The following is a 21,538-nucleotide window of genomic DNA, read 5'->3' on the forward strand; positions in this document are numbered from 1 at the left end:
ATGACTCTTAATCATGGTGCAGGTAAGGTTTGGTCAGATGTTGGAATCATGGACATCATGTTTTACACTGAAAGCCAGAGACCAAACCAGCAGTTCAGGGGGAATAATCCCTCCACTTTCCTGGTTAACTTTTAAAAAGTGTTGTCATACTGGTGTACTGATCAGCTCTGTTGACCTTGTGTTGTAGTGTACATCCTACCTGGCCTGCAGGGAGACGAAGGAAATCGAGGTCCTTCAGCCAAATGCAACTGCTCACAGGTTCAAACCTCAGACAGAGTCAAGACGGTCAGTGTCACTCACAGCGCTGATTGAAACACACTTCATAATTTTCACTGATCAAGTCGTCATTATTGTGAATGTTGTGCTCTAATTACCGCTTAAACTCACTTGATCAGTCCAACTGTTTAAAATGATAAATTCTACAAATAACCAAGCAGTGCATGTTTTACAGCCACAAGCCACAATTTTATTTCATTCTAATTAACAGTATATACAAGTGTAAAAGAAAAAGAAACACACATGCACAAAGCAATGGTGACAAAAAGAAAAAAAAACTGCAGCTTTGACACACATTGGCAGCAGGTGGCTCAGTTGCTGTAAACTGAACGGCTCCTCCTTGTGAAGAATCTGCAGACTGCTAAATATGAGTCTGACTTAGAGACCACTTCCATGACATGCTTCACATCTAACAATGCTCGTTGGCCACTTAAGAATGAGAACAAACACTTTTAGATGTTCAGTGTATAAGACAGGCTTATATCTGTCTCCCTCCAGATCTTTATTGCAGATGGAGAGAAACAGATGAGGAGGCTGCGTGGGGAGAACGTGATGGTGCTGCGGACAGACAGGAAAGCTCTGTACATCTATGCTGGATCTCAGTGGATCAACGTACTGGTAACCGTGACGGAGCATGATACACCAGGATGGAATCATCACAAAAAACAACAAAATATCCGTGTATATACACAAACATACTGTATATTTAATTGATGCCTTATCAGTAAGGGCTGGTGGAAAAGACATTCTGATTCAATGATGACAGTGTTTCTCTCTTGATGATACACAAAAACAGTGAGTGCGAAGCAGAAACAAATTGTTATGATACACCAGAGTTCAGATGAGTTACTGGCACTGAATGATACAATCTAATTAATCAACATTTCCCATAGGCTTTAGACCACCATGGGTTTGAAGTAATGTGAGTGATACAGTGAGTCTATGTGAGTTTGTAATAACAGCAGGACAGAGAGGACTGTTTTTAGATTGCTGAAACTGAGTGAAAGGATTAAGATATATTTTTAATTTTTGCTGAATTTATACAAATTTCCATCAAATTTTAAAAATTACAATACAGACATACCAAAGCTATTGTAACAGAAATCTAACAAAGGTTATGCATGTTACCAAAGTAATATTTGATGCTGTCAGAGACAGAGAACAAGACAGATGTTACCTTCATTCTCCTGCATGTGCGCTTCCATTTCACAGTAGTAAAGTTCAATCCATAAGTGAAAATTCTCCAACAGTTACTTTTAGTAGCCCTTCATACGGTTAACTCTTCACAGTAATACACCACTGACGGTGGAGTGGACAGTGTAGAATGAGACTGAAAGACAGATTTTAACTGCAATGTTTTCTTTATCCTCAGAATTTGTATCTCTTTCTGTTTTCATGCTGCTTCCTGTTTGGACCAGAAGGACCCCAAACACTGACCCCACTCCATTCAACACAAGCTGAAGTCCCCGTGAACAAGACCTTAAACCCCAACTGCTCCACTTGAGGTGATAAGTGGCCAGCTGCTCTTCATGAGTGTGATTAGATTATTTGTTGATGCCAAACAAATCTTCCCATGTTAAATAAAGGTTGGCCTTTGTACAGCTCCTCTAAGATTTATTGTGACTTCATTGTAATTACATATTTCAGTGAGTCTTAAATTCAGCATTCTTCTAATAGGATAGACACATGTATGTGCATTGTTATTATATTTAAACAATCCTCACCCAAAGTGTTTCCATTCACTCAAATGAACCTTAGCTGTAACTTTCATTGGAATGTTTTCCTCTTGTGAATAGTTTTATTCCATCAATCTAGGACAGAAAGATAAATAAAAATCAGATTACTGTCTCTTACATTAATATCAGACAGTCACTTTGAAGTTGTACTTCTTGGGTTCTCCATTATTCAACCTCCATCTTTAGTGCTCAGTGATCTACAGACTAATTGGAGTACTCAGTTTGGTAATTACTATACACCCATACAACATTCTTGCTTGGTCTTAGATTAGATTAGATTCAATTTTATGGTCATCGTCAGAGTGCAACACTGAGACAATAATATGCAGTATGAGTATGCAGATGAGAAAATGTATCAGTTTCATCTGTGCATATGCAATAAGGAATCAGGTTGTAGTTTGTGGCAGAATGCAGGGCCAAAGGATCAGAATATTTCACTATTAAGTTAGTCAGCACAGTGCTGCATTTTACACTTCAAACAAAGATAGACAGCTTTTTTATATAACTTAAGCACCATGACAAACAGCCTGCCAGTTCAGAACCCAAGTCTGCTGTTTGCCCATGTCTGTGGTTTGTCATTAACATCAGCTGAGCAGTCTCAGTATGGAAACACACAACGCACTTATTTGAAAAACACCAGGGTTCTTGACAAGCATTGTGTGACTGACTCACATATAAGATGCTGTGTGCATCATGCATACTGATGAACTGATGGCTTACCAGTCATCTCAAAGGAGATTCCTATCGAACATTGCCTCTGCTGGACAGGCGATGGAGGATATGTTAGATTAGAGAATGAACCATAGCACCAGCTGTAACTTCAACCAAATGTTTACGATGGTTTATTGATTAGCATGAATGCAGGTTAACAGGTGTTGATTCACACCAGTAAGACAGTCTATAATATATAGTGTTGATTTTCATCTGTGAAAGCAATACTTCAGAATTTCACTCCAACAACCTTATTAACAGCTGCTTCGAGACACATGGACAGGTGACACAGGCATTCCATTGGCTCTGTTGGACAGTTGGGAGGAACTTTTAATGGTCATGTTCTGGAGATTCTGTTCTGTTGTAGTCTGCTTCCAGACCTTGTCTCTGGGAAAACATGTTCAAATGCCACACTTCTGCAACTGTCAAAATGAAGAAGAAGAAGAATCAGAGGGACAATCCCCTTTATTGTCACACAACATACATGCAACCAGGAGCGGTGGGCTGCCATCCAACCGGTGCCCGGGGACCCAGTTTCCTTTGTCACCATTGGTCAGGTGGTGATCTTCTCAGAATGCATTGGGGCCTTGATGTGGACACATTAAACATGTTTCCTTTAACAATGTTCTACATTTAGCACAGTTTGGCCTAAATAGCCCAGTATCAGCTCTAATTTCAGATAGTGTCTGACAAGTTCTTTGTCCCACAGAGGAAATGTCCATATAGCAAATCCAATCTGTAAACAAAGTCTGTGAGCCCTGATTGTAAAATAGCATGTGACACAAGCTAGTGTTTCTAGGCAGGAAGAGCATATGACTGCAGTTAAAAAACAGGGGAAAGAAAAAAATGTATCTGTTGGTACAGTAGTGTTATACTTAGAACTATTAATTGTAAGTAGAAAAGTTGAAAAAGTTGAAGAAATAAATATCAGAGAAGTCAAAAGTCAGTACTGTCATTCAGTGCTGTGTGAGGTGGAGTGAAGTGTTTTACGCCAGAGATACATTTTGATTGAAATATTGCAAATACTAAAGAATTCAATAATTGCATTAATATCCACATTAATTTTTTATTTTTTTTGTTCAGAAAAACAGATAAATACAACATATTAAAGGCTAAAAGGGCTAATGGTGCAGTGTGTTTTTTAATGTATCATTCATATTAAACTGGATTTCTTTCTTGGACTGACCTGAGAACTGAGCTGGGGATTGACAAATCAAGTCAATGTGATTTCGCTTCAAAAGAACTAAATGTTAGCTCTAAAAGTAACCATCCGAATTAGGAGTGTCAGTCCTAACCTTCAGATCCCCGTGGTTTTGGTGCAAGAGAACATCTCAAAGTATAACGCTAAAATAAAACTAGCCATGTGAGCGGATGACTGCACCAAGTGTGGTGGTGTATGTTGAGAAGAGAAGGGGTCCAAGCACTGACCCTTGAGGTACCCCTGTGGACAAGCAGTGGGATTTAGACTCCAAGAAACTGCAAAGGATCTTCCTGAGAGGTAGGACTCAAACCAGCGGAGAGAGCAGATCTGGAGAAGCCAAGCTCAGTGAGTGTGGAGAGGAGGATTTGGTGGTTAACCGTGTCAAAGGCAGCCGATCGAGCAATAGTAGAACACAGGATTGACCAGTAGCCCTAGCTGATTGTAGTGTTTCCACTACAGATAAAAGCGCAGTGTTATGCCTGTGTTTTTTTTTTTGTGGTTGTTTGTTTGGTTTGTTGTTCTGCCTGTGCCTTCCTCCCTCCTCCTCTCCCTCTCACACTCTAGAGTGCGGCAGGGGGCAGGGCTGAGTTCCTCTGGCTGCGCCGCTGAGACACACCTGAGTCGCATCAGCCCTCATCAGCGTGTGGCTTCTTAAGCCGGCTCCTCACTCACTTCTGTGCCTGATGATTCCTTCGTTCAGGCTCCTTGTGTCGCGCTACGCTTTGATCCCTTGTCTCCTGCCACGCATTCAAGCCTATACGGCCTTTGTGTTATCTGGCTTTTTTTTGTATTTTCTAGTGTCCTCCCTTGAAGGCGATTTTCTGTTGTTACTTTTCTCTAGTAGTGTTATCCCCCTCTGAGGTGATTTTTTGTTGTTACTTTGCTTGGTACTTTTCCCCTCCGTGATGATTTTGTATTCCTCTTGTTTTTTTCAGCTGCTCTAGTGTTTTTTCCCCTTGTGGAGTTTTTTGTTGTATTGTTTGTTACTTTGATTTTGTCGTTAAATCTGTTCACACGTCTCTGCATTCTGGGTCCTGGCCTTCTTTTGTCTCACAACCATAACACGCAGTCTCTGTAGAGCGTCTGTGTTTGAAACTGGATTAGCAACTGAGAAGGCTCTGTCCCCCCAGCTCCGGTGCTTGGCCCTGACAGGGGTAGAAAGAGGGTTGAAATCTGCTGAGCGGAGGTCACTGGGGGGATTGTATGGGTGGAGCAGGTCAGTGAGGTCGGAGGGGGCGAGGTTGTGAAGGGATTTGGTGAGGAGGAGCAGTTTATATTAAATGTGGTGAGGGATGGGGAGCCAGTGGAGGTTCTGGAGGACGGAGGTGATGTGGTCGTGAGAACGGGTGTGAGTATGCCATGACTATTGTGCCAATCTCTTCCTCATGTGTGCTAAGAAATAAGATAAAGCTTATAGTTGGGGCTGGCTCAGGCTTGTCCTGGACCAGCCCCTAGTTATGCTGCTATAACATTAGACTGTCGGGGGACCTCCAAAGATACACCGAGCTCCTCTTTTCTTCTCTCCCTCTCCATCTGCACGCTTTCATGTCCTTCCACAGCGTGTTACTAGCTTAGCTTCTTCACCGGAGTCTCTGCTTTGTCGTCTCACAGGTTCCCATGGATAGTGGCTGACTCTGGATTGTGGATTACAGCTACGTCTCCTGCCATGGCCTGCCTGACATCCACTGTCGCTGTTACTGTGATTGCATTTCTGTCTCTCTCTGTCTGTCTCACTCTCTCTCACTCACAACTGTGTGTCATAAACTCCCCAGAACACAGAATAGGTGGACACAATTGCACGACACAGATTCGGTTCAGGCAAAAAGGCAGGTTTATTACCAAGCCAGGTTCGGTACACAGGTGATCAGTCAGACAAGCAGAGGTATCCAGAGATGAGAGGCAAAAGGCAAGGTCGAAGACAAAAAACGAGGTCATAAACAAAACAATGATATGAATACAAGATGCTGGGACGAGGACCATGAAGTACAACGAACTGGGAACGAGACTGTGAGACACACAGGGTAAAATACAAGAGGTAATGAGGGGAAATGGGAAACAGATGCAGAGAACAATCAGGGAGCAGGTGTGACGAGACAGGAGAAAGGGCATGCAGGAAGTGAACCTAAAACAGAGACACCCGGTTAGTGATATCAAATTAAAACAAGAAAGACAAGACATGAAATGTGCAAAAATAATACAGAAACTTGACAGAGATGACACTGTGATCAGAATTGATTCTTCTGGATGCTTTTCTTTTGGGCAAAGTTTGACCCATAATGTCAGCCCTTCCCATTCTCCCACTCACTTAGACTACATGAAATACTTACAATGTGTACTTACATACGTGCTCAATACAACTACAACCTCTTTGAGATATTTCAGTTTATTGACAGCAAATCTGCATAATAAACTATTAAAATGTTCTCTACATGGTTAGCTTTGCAATATGATTAGGCCAGGTTGCTATTTGTGGAGACCAATTTAGAATGAGTTGTGATTAGCTATTTCTACCCTCGAAAGCATTATGCATAGAGATGGAACACATTTTAACCATTTGGGAATATGACAGTGGCAGGTGATTCCCTTGAATGCTACACTTGATTGTTCATTTTCTCTTCTTTTACTTTTACTACTACAGGAGACAAGAGAGGAGAGTCTTTGTTGTATAGGAAGAGAAAATGAGAATGAGTGTGAGTTGAAAAAGACTTTCGGGTTCCAGGGCTTGACGTACTGCAGTCATTTCACTTGAGGGATTAAGACTCAGAAAGCCTCCCTCATCTCTCCTTCACTCCTCTTTCCCACTGCAGCCCAGGGTGGATATACTATTTACCCCAGTTACTTATCACTTTAGAGCTGTGATGGAGAGGACTGCAGGGCTAGAGAGACTGGCACATGGCCAGGGTCAGAATGAAAACTCAGCCTTGTGTAATTTGATTTGATTACTCTCCCAACTGCCATGAGAGGAAGCCTTTTCTCTTTCTGCTGTTGGGTTACTCCTGCCCAGATCCTTGTATGGATGTCCTTTAGGTGCAACATACCTCAACATCAACATACACCATGCAGGGGGACCTGCACCTAACATTCAGCAAGAAAGCAAAAAAAAACCAAACTAGTCTTTTAAGTATGTTCAGAAACATTGCTAAATTATTATGTTTATATATATATATATATATATATATATATATACACACACACACACACACACATATATATATATATATATTCGAATCCCCTTCTCATCCCGCCTGGGGTGGTATTGTGCCTCCTTCAAGCTCGGGTCCTCTACGAGAGGCTTGAGAGCTTGAGGGTTCTGCGCAGGTTCTTGGTGGTTCCCAGGAGTGTGCTCTTCTGGACAGAGACCTCAGATGTTCTTCCTTGTATCTGCTGGAGCCATTCTCCCAGCTTGGGGGTTACCACTCTGAGTGCCCTGATCACTACTGGGACCACTTTTGCCTTTATGCCTCACATCTTCTCCAACTCCTCCTTGAGACCCTGGTATTTCTCCAGCTTCGTGCTCTTTCTTCCTGGTGTTACTGTCACTTGGGATCGCTACATCCACCACTATGACTGTCTTCTGTTCTTTGTCTACCATCACCAGTTTGTCTGTCTGGAACTGCAAGTCCCACAGGATCTTTGCTTGGTCGTTCAGGATCACCTTTGGAGGCGTCTTCCAGCTTAATACTGGGACCTCCAGCCCATACTCGGTACAGATGGTCCTGTGTACGATGCTAGCCACCTGGTTGTGACGCTCCATGTATGCCTTCCCTACCAGCATCTTACACCCTGCTGTTATGTGCTGGATTGTCTCAGGGGCATCTTTGCACAGCCTGCACCTGGGGTCTTGTCTGCTGTGGTAGATCCCAGCCTCTATTGACCTTGTGTTCAAGGCTTGCTCTTGTGCAGCCATGATCAGTGCCTCTGTGCTGTCTTTCAGTCCAGCCTTTTCTAGCCACTGTTATGTTTTCGCTAGGTCAGCCACTTCCTCAAGCTGTCAATGGTACATGCCATGCAGGGGCTTGTCTGTCCATGCCAACCCTTCTGGCTCCTCCTTACTGGGCTTCTGCTGCCTGAGGCATTCACTCAGCAGGTCATCGTTGGGGGCCATCTTACTGATGTACTCCCAGAGGCTTCTTGTTTCCTCCTGGGTAGTGGCTCTGACACTCAATAGTCTGCGGCCTCCTGTCTTCCGCTTAGTGTATAGCCTCAGGACGCTGGACTTAGGGTGAAACCCTCCATGCATCGTAAGGAGCTTCCTTTTCTTGATATCAGTGGCTTCCATTTCTTCCAGTGGCCAGGATATTATACCAGCAGGGTATCTGATTACTGGCAGGGCGTAGGTGTTTATTGCCTGGATCTTGTTCTTGCCATTCAGCTAACTCTTCAGGACCTGCCTCACCCTCTGAAGGTATTTGGCTGTGGCTGATCTCCGTGTTGCCTCCTCATGATTGCCATTTGCCTGTGGGATCCCTAGGTATTTGTAGCTGTCCTGAACATCTGCTATGTTGCCTTCAGCTATTTCAACCCCTCCAGTGGCAATCATCTTCCCTCTTCTGCACACCATCCGTCCACACTTATCCAGTCCGAATGACATCCCGATGTCATTGCTGTATATCCTGGTGAGGTGAGTGAGGGAGTCAATGCCTCGCTCACTCTTGGCATACAGCTTGATTTCATCCATGTAGAGGAGGTGGCTGATTGTAGTCCCACTTTGGAATCTGTATCCAAAGCCACTCTTGGTGATGTTCTGGCTGAGGGGGCTTAGGCCTATGCAGAACAGCAGGGGGGGCAGTGCATCTCCTTGGTATATACCACATTTGATGCTCACTTCCTCAGTGGGTTGGCTTCCAGAGTTGTCTTCCACAACCCCATCGAGTTCTTGATGAAGGCTCTAAGTGTCCTGTCAATCTTATACAGGTCTAGGCTCTCCAGTATCCATGTGTGTGGCATCAAGTCATAGGCCTTCTTGTAGTCAATCCAGGCAGTGCACAGGTTGGTATTTCTGATCTTACAGTCCTGGGTGACTGCCCTGTCAACCAGTAGTTGGTGTTTGGCTCATCTGGTGTTGTTGCCAATTCCTTTCCGTGCTATGCTCATGTACTGATCCGCGTGCATACTCATCTTAGCCGCTATGATGCCTGACAGGAGCGTCTATGTTGTACTCAGGTAGGTTATAGGCTGGTAGTTGGATGGTACCGGGCCCTTCTGTGGATCCTTCATGATGAGGATTGTACGGCCTTGGGTCAGCCTCTCTCATCTGTGCTGCCAGTCGTTTATGGAGTACGGTTAGCTTTTTGAGCCAGTAGGCGTGGATCATGTCAGTCCCAGGTGCTGTCCAGCTCTTCATCTTAGACACTCTTTCTTGGATGTCTGCAGTGGTAATTTCTACTGGTTCCTGTTCTGGGAGGCTACTGAGGTATGCTTACAATTTGAGCAACCACCGGGCATTGGTGTTATGCGATGCCTCCTTCTCCCAGATACTCTTCCAGTAGAGCTCAGTTTCAGACTTTGGTGGGTCTATTTAGGTCTTCTTACTACCCTGCCATTGAGAGTAGACCTTAGCTTGGTTGTTGGAGAACAGTCTATTTATTCTCCTGGTCTCGGCTTCTCTGCTGGATCTCTTAAGGTGGGTAGCCAGAGCTGTGAGAATCTGCTTGGCAATCTCCAGAGCTTCGTCTATGGACAGCTTGTTGTATCTCCTTGGCACTTCCTTCTTGATCTTTACACCTTTCTGTAGTTCAGTTAGCAAGCTAACCTCCCTCCTTGTTGCCATGATCTTGCTCTCCAGTCTCCTTTTCCATGGAGGTCACCTTGTTGGACCGGGCGACCGGGCATCCGAGCCAGTATGGCTCTCATCCGAGGTGTAGGCATCTAACTGCAAAGGGTTTTGCCTAAGGACTCACCTGGATATATTGTCCTAAGTGGGATTCGAACCCCGCCCTCCCATGTGGCAGTCAGTAGCCTAAACCAGAAGAAGAAGACATCCCTTTATTGTCACTACACAACATGCAGAGTTACAAGGGGAAACTGCACGCACCATGCTTAGTGAAATTCTTTCTCCGCATTTAACCCATCCTGGCAAGTCCTTCCTCTGACGCAGACCAGGAGCGGTGGGCTGCCAGCTGACAGTGGCGCCCGGGGACCCAGTTCCTTCTGGTCACCATTGGTCAGGTGGGGATCTTCTTACATGTTTTTAGTGGGTTTTTTTTTTTTTTACGGAGGATACCCCAGGTGAACACGGGGAGAACATGCAAACTCCACACAGAAAGGCCAGTTTTCCTCGAGCAGCAGGCACCGAAGGCATGGTGGAGGACACGGCCCCGGTGCCCACAGCGCCTTGGGAATCGAACCCGGGACCTTCTAGCTGTGAGGCGACAGTGTTGTCACTGTTCCACCATGCCACCTAATATCAGAGGAGAGCATGAACGCAGTCCCCCACTACCAGAAATTATGCCGTCGAGATTCCCACATTTGGGGAATTCGCAGGGGTCAGCACAACTGAAGTGCAATGGCTAAACCTCGCCCTGGATGAACCACCTTCTTGATCATGGTATCTCCCCTGCCAGGTAAGAAGAAACAATGACTGTATTACCGCAATATACTGCCTATGACAGTGGACTCACAGTTCATAGAAGATGATGATGTTCAAATAACCTTAATGTTATTTGAACCATGGTAAATTCCAGACCTTCATTCATGCATTGTAACCACAAGAAACAAAGAAACAAAGACTTATTTATGTATTTATTTATTTATCAGAAACTGTTATTTTTAGTGAACTTTGTCACTGCAATTCACCTCAACAACAAGGGGAGAAATTCTACGCAACCCAGACACCTGCAGATGAGAAAACAATCTAACACTGGGATTGGGAGTGGAACATTTCATGACAGATTGCAGACAATTTCACTGTTGAAGGAACTTGTGGAGGTATGGTTGTGGGTGGATGGCAATTAGCAGTTGCCTAAGCCACGGCTCCATGTCCCTGAGCCTCACAACACTGCCATATGAATCCAATCCATAGTCTGACAGATTGGGAGGCAAATTGACATTTCCAGATTTCATATCACAGTCAAGTGCAGGTGGGCCAGGAGCAGTGATGTAGTCTAATAAAGAGAGGACAGTGTGCTTAAAAGTGTGGGGGAGCATGTTTGTACACGTGTGCTGGTTCTTGCATGTTCACATGCATGCATATGCAGATGTTTTGACACTTACGTGATATGTAGAAAAACAGCAACCCAAGCACCATCAAGCAACTGCCAGTGCAGCTGCTCATGTTCTGTAGTTGCACAATCTTTGCACAGATTGGGAATCATATGCTGTCAGAGCCTTGTACCGTGTTATTGGAAAGTGGTTGCTCTGACTAAGCCTGGTCTATCATTCTGGGATTGTCCAAGCCTCTGGTTATCTCAGCTCAGACGGGTGATGAGAGCAACATAAGTGCCATGTGTCAACCAGCAAAGTCTTCGCACACCCGTCATACGTGTTTGTGTGCATATAAACAATTCTTACAGCAATTTTAGCAACAAATACGTGTGGAAAACAATATTTCATTACATTGCTTTGACAGTTGTCACCTGCCCTCTAGTGGCCATGACATAACTGCAGGTGAAAATCTTTGATTCAAAGGGCACTTCATAATCACTTGTCAACTGTCGTAGGTCAGAAAAAAACAGTAGGAGCACATTATCTCATTACTAACATCCTTATATTGGCATCCAGTCATGATTTATATTGATTTAACAATTCTTGAATTTATGTGAATGGAAGGAGCTCAAAGGGGTGATTGGATTAAAAAAAAGAGATGAAAAGGGTGATGTCTTATCAGAAATTCTGGCATGAAACCACACACACACACACACACACACACACACACACACACACACACACACACACACACACAGGAGACTAGACTGGTCTGAAAGATATACACTATACAGTTTTGAATCAAAGAGCAGACTATCTGGGTAAATGAGATTCAAGAGTTAGTCTACTATATATTCTGTATGAGGAATTTGACACTTCTACAGTTACAATTACAATTAGTCACTTGGCAGATGCTTTTATCAGAAGCAACATACATATGAATTCCCACACCAATGGCACAGCATCAGGGGCAGTTTTTGGGGTTCAGTATCTTGCCCAAGGATACTTCGGCATGTGGACTGCTGAGGCCAGGGATCGAACCGCTGACCTCCTGGACGACTGCTCTACCTCCTGAGCCACAGCCACCGCACATGCAGACATGCAGAAGTGGTATTGTAAGCTTCAAACTGGTTTACTCTTTCTCTTACCCTCCCGCTGGTTTGGCTTTGGTTTTTTAAAGAACTTAACTCATTCTTACCATTGTGTGGCCATCATCCCTGTACAGCTGACCCTTAGCTCCTTGGGGGTCACACATGCACACACACACTGTGTGCAAATGGAACGGTCTCAGTGAGCTTGGAGGGCTTTGGCTGCATCTTTCCACTATGACCCACTTCTGGAAATTTATTGGCTACCAGCACTTTGTTCGCTGCATTGCAAGTGACATAACATTGATTATACAGGCTATTAATGATACAGTCACCAAGACCTATATTTTCAGACACACTAGCAGCATGGCTCAAAGGATGGCAATGTCAGTTGGTCTGTCCCATACCCTGGTCAAGACCGATATATCTCAGCAATGTAGGCCTACAGACAATCATGGTCTCCAGAGAATGAATCCTACTCAGTCTGAAGATCCCTTGACTTTTGACTTTTGTCTTCCTCTAACAACACCATGAGGTACCATATGTGGTGTTGAATATAATGTCTTAACAACTATTGGATGGATTACCATGAAATTTGATTCTGACAGTTATGCCCCTCTTCACATGAATTGTGATAACTTTGGTGATTCCTTGATTGCATGACTGCATACCTGCAAAACTCATGGCATTCTCATCATCAGCCTCCACTGCACTTTGTTTTGTTCTAATTAGTAAATGTTATTATGTTAACACACTAAACTACGATGGTTATCAAGATAAACATTCTGCCTGCTTAACATCATCTCTGTGAACATGTTAGCATGCTGATCCTAGCATTTAACTCAAAGCAGGCTGTGCCTAAGCACAGACTCATGACTGCTAGCATGACTGTAGACTTCACATCAATCACATACATATATAATAAAATCTCACTTGTGACTCACAACTAACATTTTCTGTGTGCACCATCCTCATACGAATAAATGATGTAACACTGCCAAGCACATTTCTTAATGCTCAAAACACGATACTGGTTTCCAAAGGCCTTTAGTCTGACATCACTCTACAGCTAGTTAGTACATTTACTTCACCACAGTTACTTAAGATAAGGCTCATTGTTGCTGGAAAGTTTGTGGTCATTTTGACAGTAAAAATATTTAAAAGCTGCCCCACAACCATTTGTAATTTTATTTATGCATTTATCTTCCTCCTAAATACAAACATGTAGACGTGTTTTTTTGCCTTGTCATATTTTATATTTTTGTAGTTAAGCTTAACTTCTCCACAATCTTTTCACATATCCCCTGACAACTGCTGTAGTACCACCTGAGGTACAAGCACTCCTTGGGTGGGAACCACTGCTTTAAGGAGACATAGTAAAGAATGTACAAAATGATACATAGGGACATTTTAAGACGAGTAAAAGATTTATTTCACATTTTGTCTTTTAAATATCACTAGCTTTGTTTGAGGAATCAAAGACATCAAAACATTGGTCACACAAATAATTAAGGAGGGTCAAATGCACAGGAGGACAAGAGGGATGGAGGAACAGTCAAAGGTCTCCAGAAAACAATGAAAATGGATCAGATAATAAATAACCATCCATTATGTCTGTTGATGGTGCTAGTAGTGCAGCTTGGAAGGATGGACAGAGTGCGCTGGCTGTGCTTGTTCACTAAAGTCAGACATATTGACACTTTTAGAGATGGGTAAAAATGTGAGTGACGTCATTATCCAACCATTACTTCGAGAGCAGCCTGGGTGAGTGCAAAACCAGTACATATGCTGGGGTGAAAAGGGGGTAGGTCAAGTGAGTCAGGGCTTGGAGGGTCAAAGGTCAGTGCACACACAGTGAAGCTAAGCAACTAGAGAGACATGAGGGCACCACAACAAGGGGAGACAGATAGTGAAGCACTGAAATCACAATACAAAACACACACTGACTTGGTTTCACTGGAAATGAGCAGTTTGATCAACCCAACACTCTGAGCGCTTCTTTTCACAGCTGATACTACGTTTATACACCCAGCTTTACCTGAGTCCAGTTTGTACTGCATTTATAACTCAGGTAATACAGACAATGTTTACATATAAAAGGTTTTAGACATGCTAAGAGGGACATGGAATTGTTTTGCTGGTCCCTGCATATTGATGGTTACTGATGACACATTAAACCAATGACATGGTCCATCTGACATCTCACCTCCAGTGCAGGGAGGAGGGGAGCTGAGTAAGGACAGAGTTTCAGAGTCAAACAGGCACTTGAGAGAAATGACAAAAACATTACAACTTCCATTAAGGCACAACAGACAACTACACTCACAAACACACACACACCACTCTTTGGGAGAAGAACAGCTTGATTCTATCAGTGGGCATACAGAGTTGCGCACACAGTACAATGCTCTTCAAAACAGATGCACTAAGAGAAGAACTCTTTCAGATTCAGTCATGTGTTGATTGGTTTTCAACATCTACCTCCATAATCAGATTTCCCTTGTGTTATGAAACAAACACGACTCCTACTCTGGCAAATGACTGCAAACATAGAAGCATAACTCATCATAGATTGCTGTTGAAGTGCTTGCATTGTGGCCAACAAATTAGTATTTACTGCAAGCTGTCTGATGAGCTTTTAATTGTGAAACTGATGTTTCTCCAAATGTCTGTATAATCTTTCTGGGAATGAGCCTTCATTTATTCATGTGTTTTGTTTTGTTTCTTAATCCATTTTCAGAAGAGGCCATTTTCTTTTTTCCTTAACAAAATCTTTAACAACACTTTTCCTATAAAACACAAGATGCATCTTGTGTGATTCAAACTCAATAGATTAAGTAAATAATACAATATAAGTAAATAGTACAATAAGCATCTGATAAGTGCAATAATGTAAGTCAGTTGAATCTAACAGTCTATTGTCGGAGGCCTTCTCATAGGAACTGCAGGCTGGTGACATATTTCCATAGTGGATGACTGTAAAATGGCTTCCAATAATAATACACATATCAGCTTTGTTATTTGTTTTCAAATTTAGAATGTGTTTTTGGTTAGCTACAGTACTAACCCTTGTGTTCATCTAAATTAAGATTAAGAGTAAAAGTGAAAATATGTCAAAAATCTGATCATAATAAAGCAACAAATAGTTTGTGTTAACTAGTCTAAAGAAAATACATTCGAATGCTTCCATTACATTTACTAAAAGATTACCATACAACAGTGTAGTAGCAATACATTACCCCAAATACAAGTAATTAAATAAGGAAAGGCTCCTGATGCATTTTCTTGTTCTTTTTCGCACTGTCAACAAATCCCATGTACTGTAAACCAATATAAAACAAATCTTTAGTATGTTTTTTCTAAGATTTAAGCCAGACCAAGTAAATTCCTAAAACAGCTGGGCACTGTCATTTTTAGCAAATGGTATTCCTGCTCCAACAGTAGTAAACAGTATGATTGTTTGGGACTTTCAACAGTGAATTAAGTGTGCTAATAATGGCAATATCTGGTATAAGCATGGCATTGAGGGATCAATTTAAACTACAAGGTTCTCTGTGTTGGACAAATTATAAAGTCCTTTGAGTCAAAATACGATTCTTGGTTTTACAAATGAAATCACGAAGTTGAAACTGTTTCAACTTGAGCAAGAGATTTGAACTGATCCTGAGGCTGTATGACTCCACTTCATAACTGTGCAGAGAAAAAAGGAGAGCTGGAGTTCCTGCTGAGGTCTGAGACCAGGTAGTGGGCTTTCAAAAAAGCTCATGAATACAAATAAATGCATTAATACAGCCTAAGTGACACTTACCTATTACTTTGCTGCTGGGGGTGAATAAACACAAAATGCACAAAAATTGTGCTTTGCGTTCAGTCTGAATACATCTTAGAATGAGCAGAGTTGTTGACAATAAGAAAAACAACTTCACAAGCCTTGTCCTTAAACCTCCTCTGTGATTTTGTGGGCAATGGCACAACTCTGTTCTCTTCTTTTGTTCTCTGGATCTCAACAGCTACAGCTGCTGAACCAGAATAAATCAGCACCTAAAATCAGCAGAGGTAATTAGACAGACAGACAGACAGACAGACAGACAGACAGACAGACAGACAGACAGACAGAGACACACACACACACACACACACACACACACACACACACACACACACATACTTGTACTCACAACTAAATGCCTTACCCTGACCCTTACCTACACCTAATTCTAACCTCACCCTTAAAACCAAGTCTGAACCCTCAAACAGCCCCTTGAAGCTGTGAGGAAATGTCCTCACTTTCCAAAAATGTCCTCACTGCGTCTTGTTCTGGTCCTTTTGATAGCAAGTACAACTTCGCACACACATAAACATGCAAATGACAAACTCACTCTCACAAATGCATGCTCACCAAAGCGTGTGCGCATGTAAACAAACAAAGCTCATACACACAAAAGCATTAACTCAGATGTAATCAAGAATGTGGCATGTATGGAATATCAATAGCGATAGATTTCTAATTTTTCCTTTTAAGAATTGATTCTGTTCTTCTCTTTTTTCCTTCATTGGTTTCACAATCTGAATCTCAGATTTATTGTAGATTTAAACTGACGCTAGGTCCTCTTTACTCCTCTTAAACTAGGATCTCTAAACTTTTTATCAGGCCATCACTTGTTTCACTCTCTCTTCCTGTTGTGAACAGACAGTGCACTGCGTGATGGTGACTGTCTTACAGCAGGGTGCTTCTCAAAAACATTCTATACCCTATAGAGTTCATTACATTGTGGTTTGGGCCACAAAGTAGTGCACTACAAGAATAACAGTACAGTGTGTATTGAGATGTGCCCCCTTTAGATGCAGAGGAGTGAGATGACATGTGTGGGCAGTTTAACTCCGGGGAAGGAGACCCTTCTTGTAGGCCATCAGGCCGGCTGCAGTGGCAACAGACAGGATGGTTGAGACTCCCACGAACCTGAGGAGACCACCGACTGAAGGCATATTCCTCTCCCAGAAGGTGGTGACAAATGGGAGTGCTGGGATATCCTGAGGATGAGATGAGATGGGTTTCAGTTACATTTATTTGTGTTGAGTTTAAATTATTTAAAACATATTCAGAAAGATCTCCCTCACCACACACTCAGGCTCTGCCTGCCATATCTGACTCTGGTGGATTTTACCCAAAGCACACATGACCTGCAACAGAACACATTGGTTGTTCACTCAGTGCACTCACATCAAGATTCAAACCATTTTTTTCAACATGATATGCATTCTCGTTTGGCAGTGTAACCATGCTAATGTGTTTCCCTGGAGCAAATCTGCAGACCCTTAGCTCACAAACCACATGAAACCACATGTATTGCTAATGCTGGAGAAGGCTGGGGAGGAACACTAAGGACCAAAATGGCCTCTGTGCCTGGCCTAAACTACAGCAATGCTACCTGTACAGACAGTGTTATTAATACTGAATGGACATATTAAATGACATTGTATTATTAAATTCAAAACATTAATCTAAGTTACTGAAAAAACCACAGAGGTATATTGTCTTTGATTAAGGGAATTGCTGCACCAAACATCACAACAAAACATTCCACCCAGGTCAAGACATAATATATTTTAGTGCAGTGATTTTCAACTGGTGGGTCGTGACCCAAAAGTGGGACGCAGGCCTTTGCCTGGGCAAAAAATAAATAAAAAATGTTAAGAAAAAAAATCATGTGCTTTTATTTTGAAGGGGATTTTTGTCGCAGCTTGTCATTAAGGAGTGATGTGGGTCCCGAAGCCAGACCACTCGAGAACCGCTGGTCTAGAGCAGTGATTCTCAACTGGTGGGTCGCGACTGACCCGTTTTCAGGGTCATGAGCAGTGGTATAGTGCATGACATGACCCACCTTACTCTGCCTCTGATTGGCTACTCGTCATTGTTGTCTTCGTTGGTTGGTTGGGTAAGAATAACAGGATAGGTCAATCAGAGGCAGAGTGGGGCGGGTCATACGTTGCCAATGCCATCCAAGGAAAATAAATGCTGCCTGTGGTCTATCTGCTTGTCCTTTTAGATAACAAAGTCAATAATTAAATTAATGACTGAAAGAAGGAAATGAAGGAAACAAGAAGCGAACAACTCTAGCAACAATCTGCTTTCAGCTATTAGCCAGCAGCTCAGCTACTGATGGTGATGCTAACATTACATCGGTGGCAACTCAGCTAACAACAGGTCAGCTCCTGCTCCCACTCATGGATCTCTTGCTGCTGCTCTGTCCTTCTGTGGCTAATGTTAATTTCATAATGATCGTTACTCCCTGAAGTCAAGCAGCAGAAGTTAAGTGACAATGCGCAAATACAACTGGTAGTGATGTGTCGGTCAGAATTCCCATCATTAACTACTTTTGCAAATTTTTGGGTGGACTAAATACGCAAAAGTAGTTTTACATGTCAGTGTTAATGACACAGGGCTGGATGCGTCGCTTACGAGTATACCTACTTCTTCAGGCACCACCACACCACTGGTCACAGGCCTTTGCCAGGGCAAAAAAAAAAAAAAAAAAATTAAAAATAAGAATTAAAAAAAATTATGTGCTTTTATTTTGAAGGGGATATTTTTATGCAGCAGAGTGCTGTCTATTGGTGTGGTGGCTTGTGTCGTGTCTTGTCATTAAGAGGTGATGGTGGGTCCCGAAGCCAGACCAGTTGAGAACCACTGCTTTAGTGTATTAGAAATATAATTTAAGTATAGGGGTAGGGTTAGGGTTAGTCATTACCCTTTTACTTGTGCTTAAATGTATTAAAAATGAATACTAGTATAAAGTATTTATAAAATGTGTATTGTATTATTATTATTATTATTTATTTGTATTATTATTATTATTATTTAGTGTGTTATAAACTGTACTTAAGTTTACTTTAAGTGTACTTTAATGTAATACATTACAAATACTTTTAATAGTAATAACATGCCTGTCGATCCTTTCCGTTAAGGATGTTGAAGACGTCTTCGTAATTGGATTTATGATAACAGGCTTTCTGCTGTCTGGAGTTAGCAGCTTTCTGATCTATCGCAAAGAAGATGCTGGCAGCACTTTTGGCAATCAAGAAGTTGCCTGTCTTGATTGAGGGAATGAGCAGGGTTGTAAACACTCAGACTCAAGTGATATGTGAGCTCGGTCGCAAGCTGGATGCAATTCTTGATCAAAATCGCAGACTGGATGCGATTCCTGAACTCTTTCGCAGGATGGATGCCAACTTGGAGAAGCTGTCAGCTCGACTCGAGTGAAACTGGCCATCGAATTTGGATATATTTGAACAAAGACACTGGGAGACTCAGAGAGATTCAAAGGCAGACGGAAAATTTGCTGTGTCGGCCTGACCCAAAACAATTGTTATCTTCATTGGCTCCCTGAGATAGCCGGCATTCCCAAGGTCGGTATCTCTCCACTCTCCCGGATGTTATGCAGATAAGATGCTCCGGCCCTGTCTCCTCCCCCACCACCCCCTAACCCTAACCCTAACGCCTTGTCGCAGTTGCGAGGCACTCAAATGTGGCTGTGTGCACGCGCCCCCAGTGTCTGTGCTGCGACACCCACCCTCCCCAACTCCCCCCACCCCTCCCACATGTGCAAGTCCTTGAGTTTTTGTTGTAATGTCTTATTATGTTGCTTATGTGCCGAGGTGTTTTTTTTCCTAATCCCACACTGTGCCCCCCCCACAGGAGCTTAGTTTGGGAGTTGCTATACTTATTTTCAAGTCTTTTGTAATACACTGTCAGTGTGCATCATTAAAGTGTACTTTAATTTCACTTAATTTTAAGTATATTTAAGTATATTTCCAACACGGTGATGTAATATAATTGTATTGTGTTATGAATGCTTATGAATGAACACCATTGAAATGATTTTCAATGGTGTACTTCAGAACTTACAGTTTGTAAAACGTTGTGCCAATTCAGTATAGTATTTACACTTAAACATAATTTTTCACCTGAGGAGATTTTATTTTAAATGAATGAGGTTGGCTGTGTTCTGACCTCTCTGGCCGCTCTCTCTCCAGCCTGTACTGCCCCCTCCATGTAGCCACTCCATTCTGTGGCCGTCTCCGTGCCGGCAAAGTACAACCTGCCAACTGGTTCCCTCAGCACCCTAGGGACAGGAAAAGACAGAACATGAGAGGTTGTAGAATTTCAGTTGATTTCTAATGTGGAAATCTGCAGTCTCCTCTCCTTTTTCCCCTTTTGTGCTCCTATGTTTTCCACTCCATTTGTCTCCCGTCTGTCATGTCAGAGTCTGTCACTGCAGGGGATGGCCGACAGGTTGGGCCCAGCCTCCTCTCCTCCTGAGCGCAGCTGTGCTCAATCAAGCAATCAAGACTCAGCCTACACAGTTTTTCAGCACCAGGGTTTCCACCAGTATATGTTGAATTGTCTGCCTTGCTGCATGGTAACAACCAAGCCAGTGAAGTACCCTTGTCAGTATTTTTGCCTTGTCTGCTACCTGCCTTCCTGACCTGCTTTTGTGCTCAGGTGCCTATTCCTCAGCCGTTGTTGTCCATGTCCTGTCTGTCTCAGACTCAGCAATGTTGGACTCGTCGTCTGGACTCGTCGCTTACATAATCACTTAACACTGATTAAATTGTTAACTTTGTTAAATTGAATTAACTTTCATCTGCCTCCTGTCTCCTCTGTTTGAGGCTGGTATTTTGGGTCCTGTAACCTCTGGTAAAACATAACATCTAAAGTTTAAAGGTGGCCTTTAATTAAATATACAGCCATTAGTCTGTAGTATTATGGATGTTTGCCATAAACCCAGTCACACAGGATCTGTCAGAATTAGAATTGGCTTTATTGGCTAAGTCTGTGTGCACATACAAGTAAACTGACTCTACCTAAACATTGCATTCAATGTACTTGCATAGGAAAAAAGACATGCAGCTCAACAAGGACAAAAAGATTGGATTGAATAATGCTTTCTTTTGGTTCATCTGAAAACATGAAAATAAGCAAACTCTGATATACAAGTTTTCATTGCACAGCTAAATAAATGGGGTTGTCAACACAAACAAGAACAAAAATCGAGCAAATACCACCATGAATTTAGACTTCTTGAGCATCAGGACACAATATTTGCCATGAGCAACTTCATTTGTGTGTGTGTGTGTGTGTGTATGTTACTGACATTGTGGAGACACAGTCAAATTATGGGAGTCTCACCTTCCCTATGGAGCCAAAGTACACATGCCCAAAATATAAATCATTAAATTTTAGGGTGAAGACATGGGTTAAGGTTAGGGTAAATCTCCAGTGTGGCTGTGTGTGTGTGTGTGTGTGTGTGTGTGTGTGTGTGTGTGTGTGTGTGTGTGTCTGTCATAATTGCTTTCACAGTAGAGGTCCACTACAATACAAC

The 21,538-nt window shown here is 42.6% G+C and overlaps 2 protein-coding genes and 1 non-coding gene across 4 annotated transcripts in view; 1 reads left to right on the forward strand and 2 right to left on the reverse strand.

Moving 5' to 3' along the window:
* LOC143330853 (acetylcholinesterase collagenic tail peptide-like) lies at window positions 1-1,885 on the forward strand. Its single transcript, XM_076747611.1, has 4 exons — window positions 1-22; window positions 188-285; window positions 775-894; window positions 1,698-1,885. Exons 1-4 carry the CDS (start codon window positions 1-3, stop codon window positions 1,710-1,712), a joined length of 255 nt encoding a protein of 84 aa, XP_076603726.1. The 3' UTR covers window positions 1,713-1,885.
* An 8,446-nt stretch (window positions 1,886-10,331) lies between these two features.
* On the reverse strand, window positions 10,332-10,495 carry LOC143331126 (U1 spliceosomal RNA). The gene has a single exon (XR_013078081.1). It is a non-coding gene; the product is annotated as a U1 spliceosomal RNA (small nuclear RNA).
* Window positions 10,496-14,983: 4,488 nt separating this feature from the next.
* The window catches only part of mao (monoamine oxidase), a 60,688-nt gene continuing 54,133 nt past the window's right edge, over window positions 14,984-21,538 (reverse strand). For both annotated transcript variants that reach the window (XM_076746934.1, XM_076746935.1), the window contains 3 exons: window positions 20,167-20,278; window positions 17,274-17,336; window positions 14,984-17,186 (listed from right to left, as the gene is read on the reverse strand). In XM_076746934.1, the coding sequence (XP_076603049.1) occupies window positions 17,031-17,186; window positions 17,274-17,336; window positions 20,167-20,278 (331 nt within the window). In that variant the 3' untranslated portion in view covers window positions 14,984-17,030. The remainder of the gene's footprint in view (window positions 17,187-17,273; window positions 17,337-20,166; window positions 20,279-21,538) is intronic.

This window comes from Chaetodon auriga, chromosome 13 (genome assembly GCF_051107435.1).
Source record: "Chaetodon auriga isolate fChaAug3 chromosome 13, fChaAug3.hap1, whole genome shotgun sequence".
Classification (NCBI taxonomy): Eukaryota; Metazoa; Chordata; class Actinopteri; order Chaetodontiformes; family Chaetodontidae; genus Chaetodon; species Chaetodon auriga.

Excerpts from the sequence above, each read along its gene's own strand:
- LOC143330853 (XM_076747611.1), top strand. The coding sequence starts at position 1 with ATGACTCTTAATCATGGTGCAG. Across the intron at positions 23-187 it reads GACTCTTAATCATGGTGCAG|TGTACATCCTACCTGGCCTG; the intron begins GTAAGGTTTGGT and ends CTTGTGTTGTAG. Across the intron at positions 286-774 it reads CCTCAGACAGAGTCAAGACG|ATCTTTATTGCAGATGGAGA; the intron begins GTCAGTGTCACT and ends GTCTCCCTCCAG.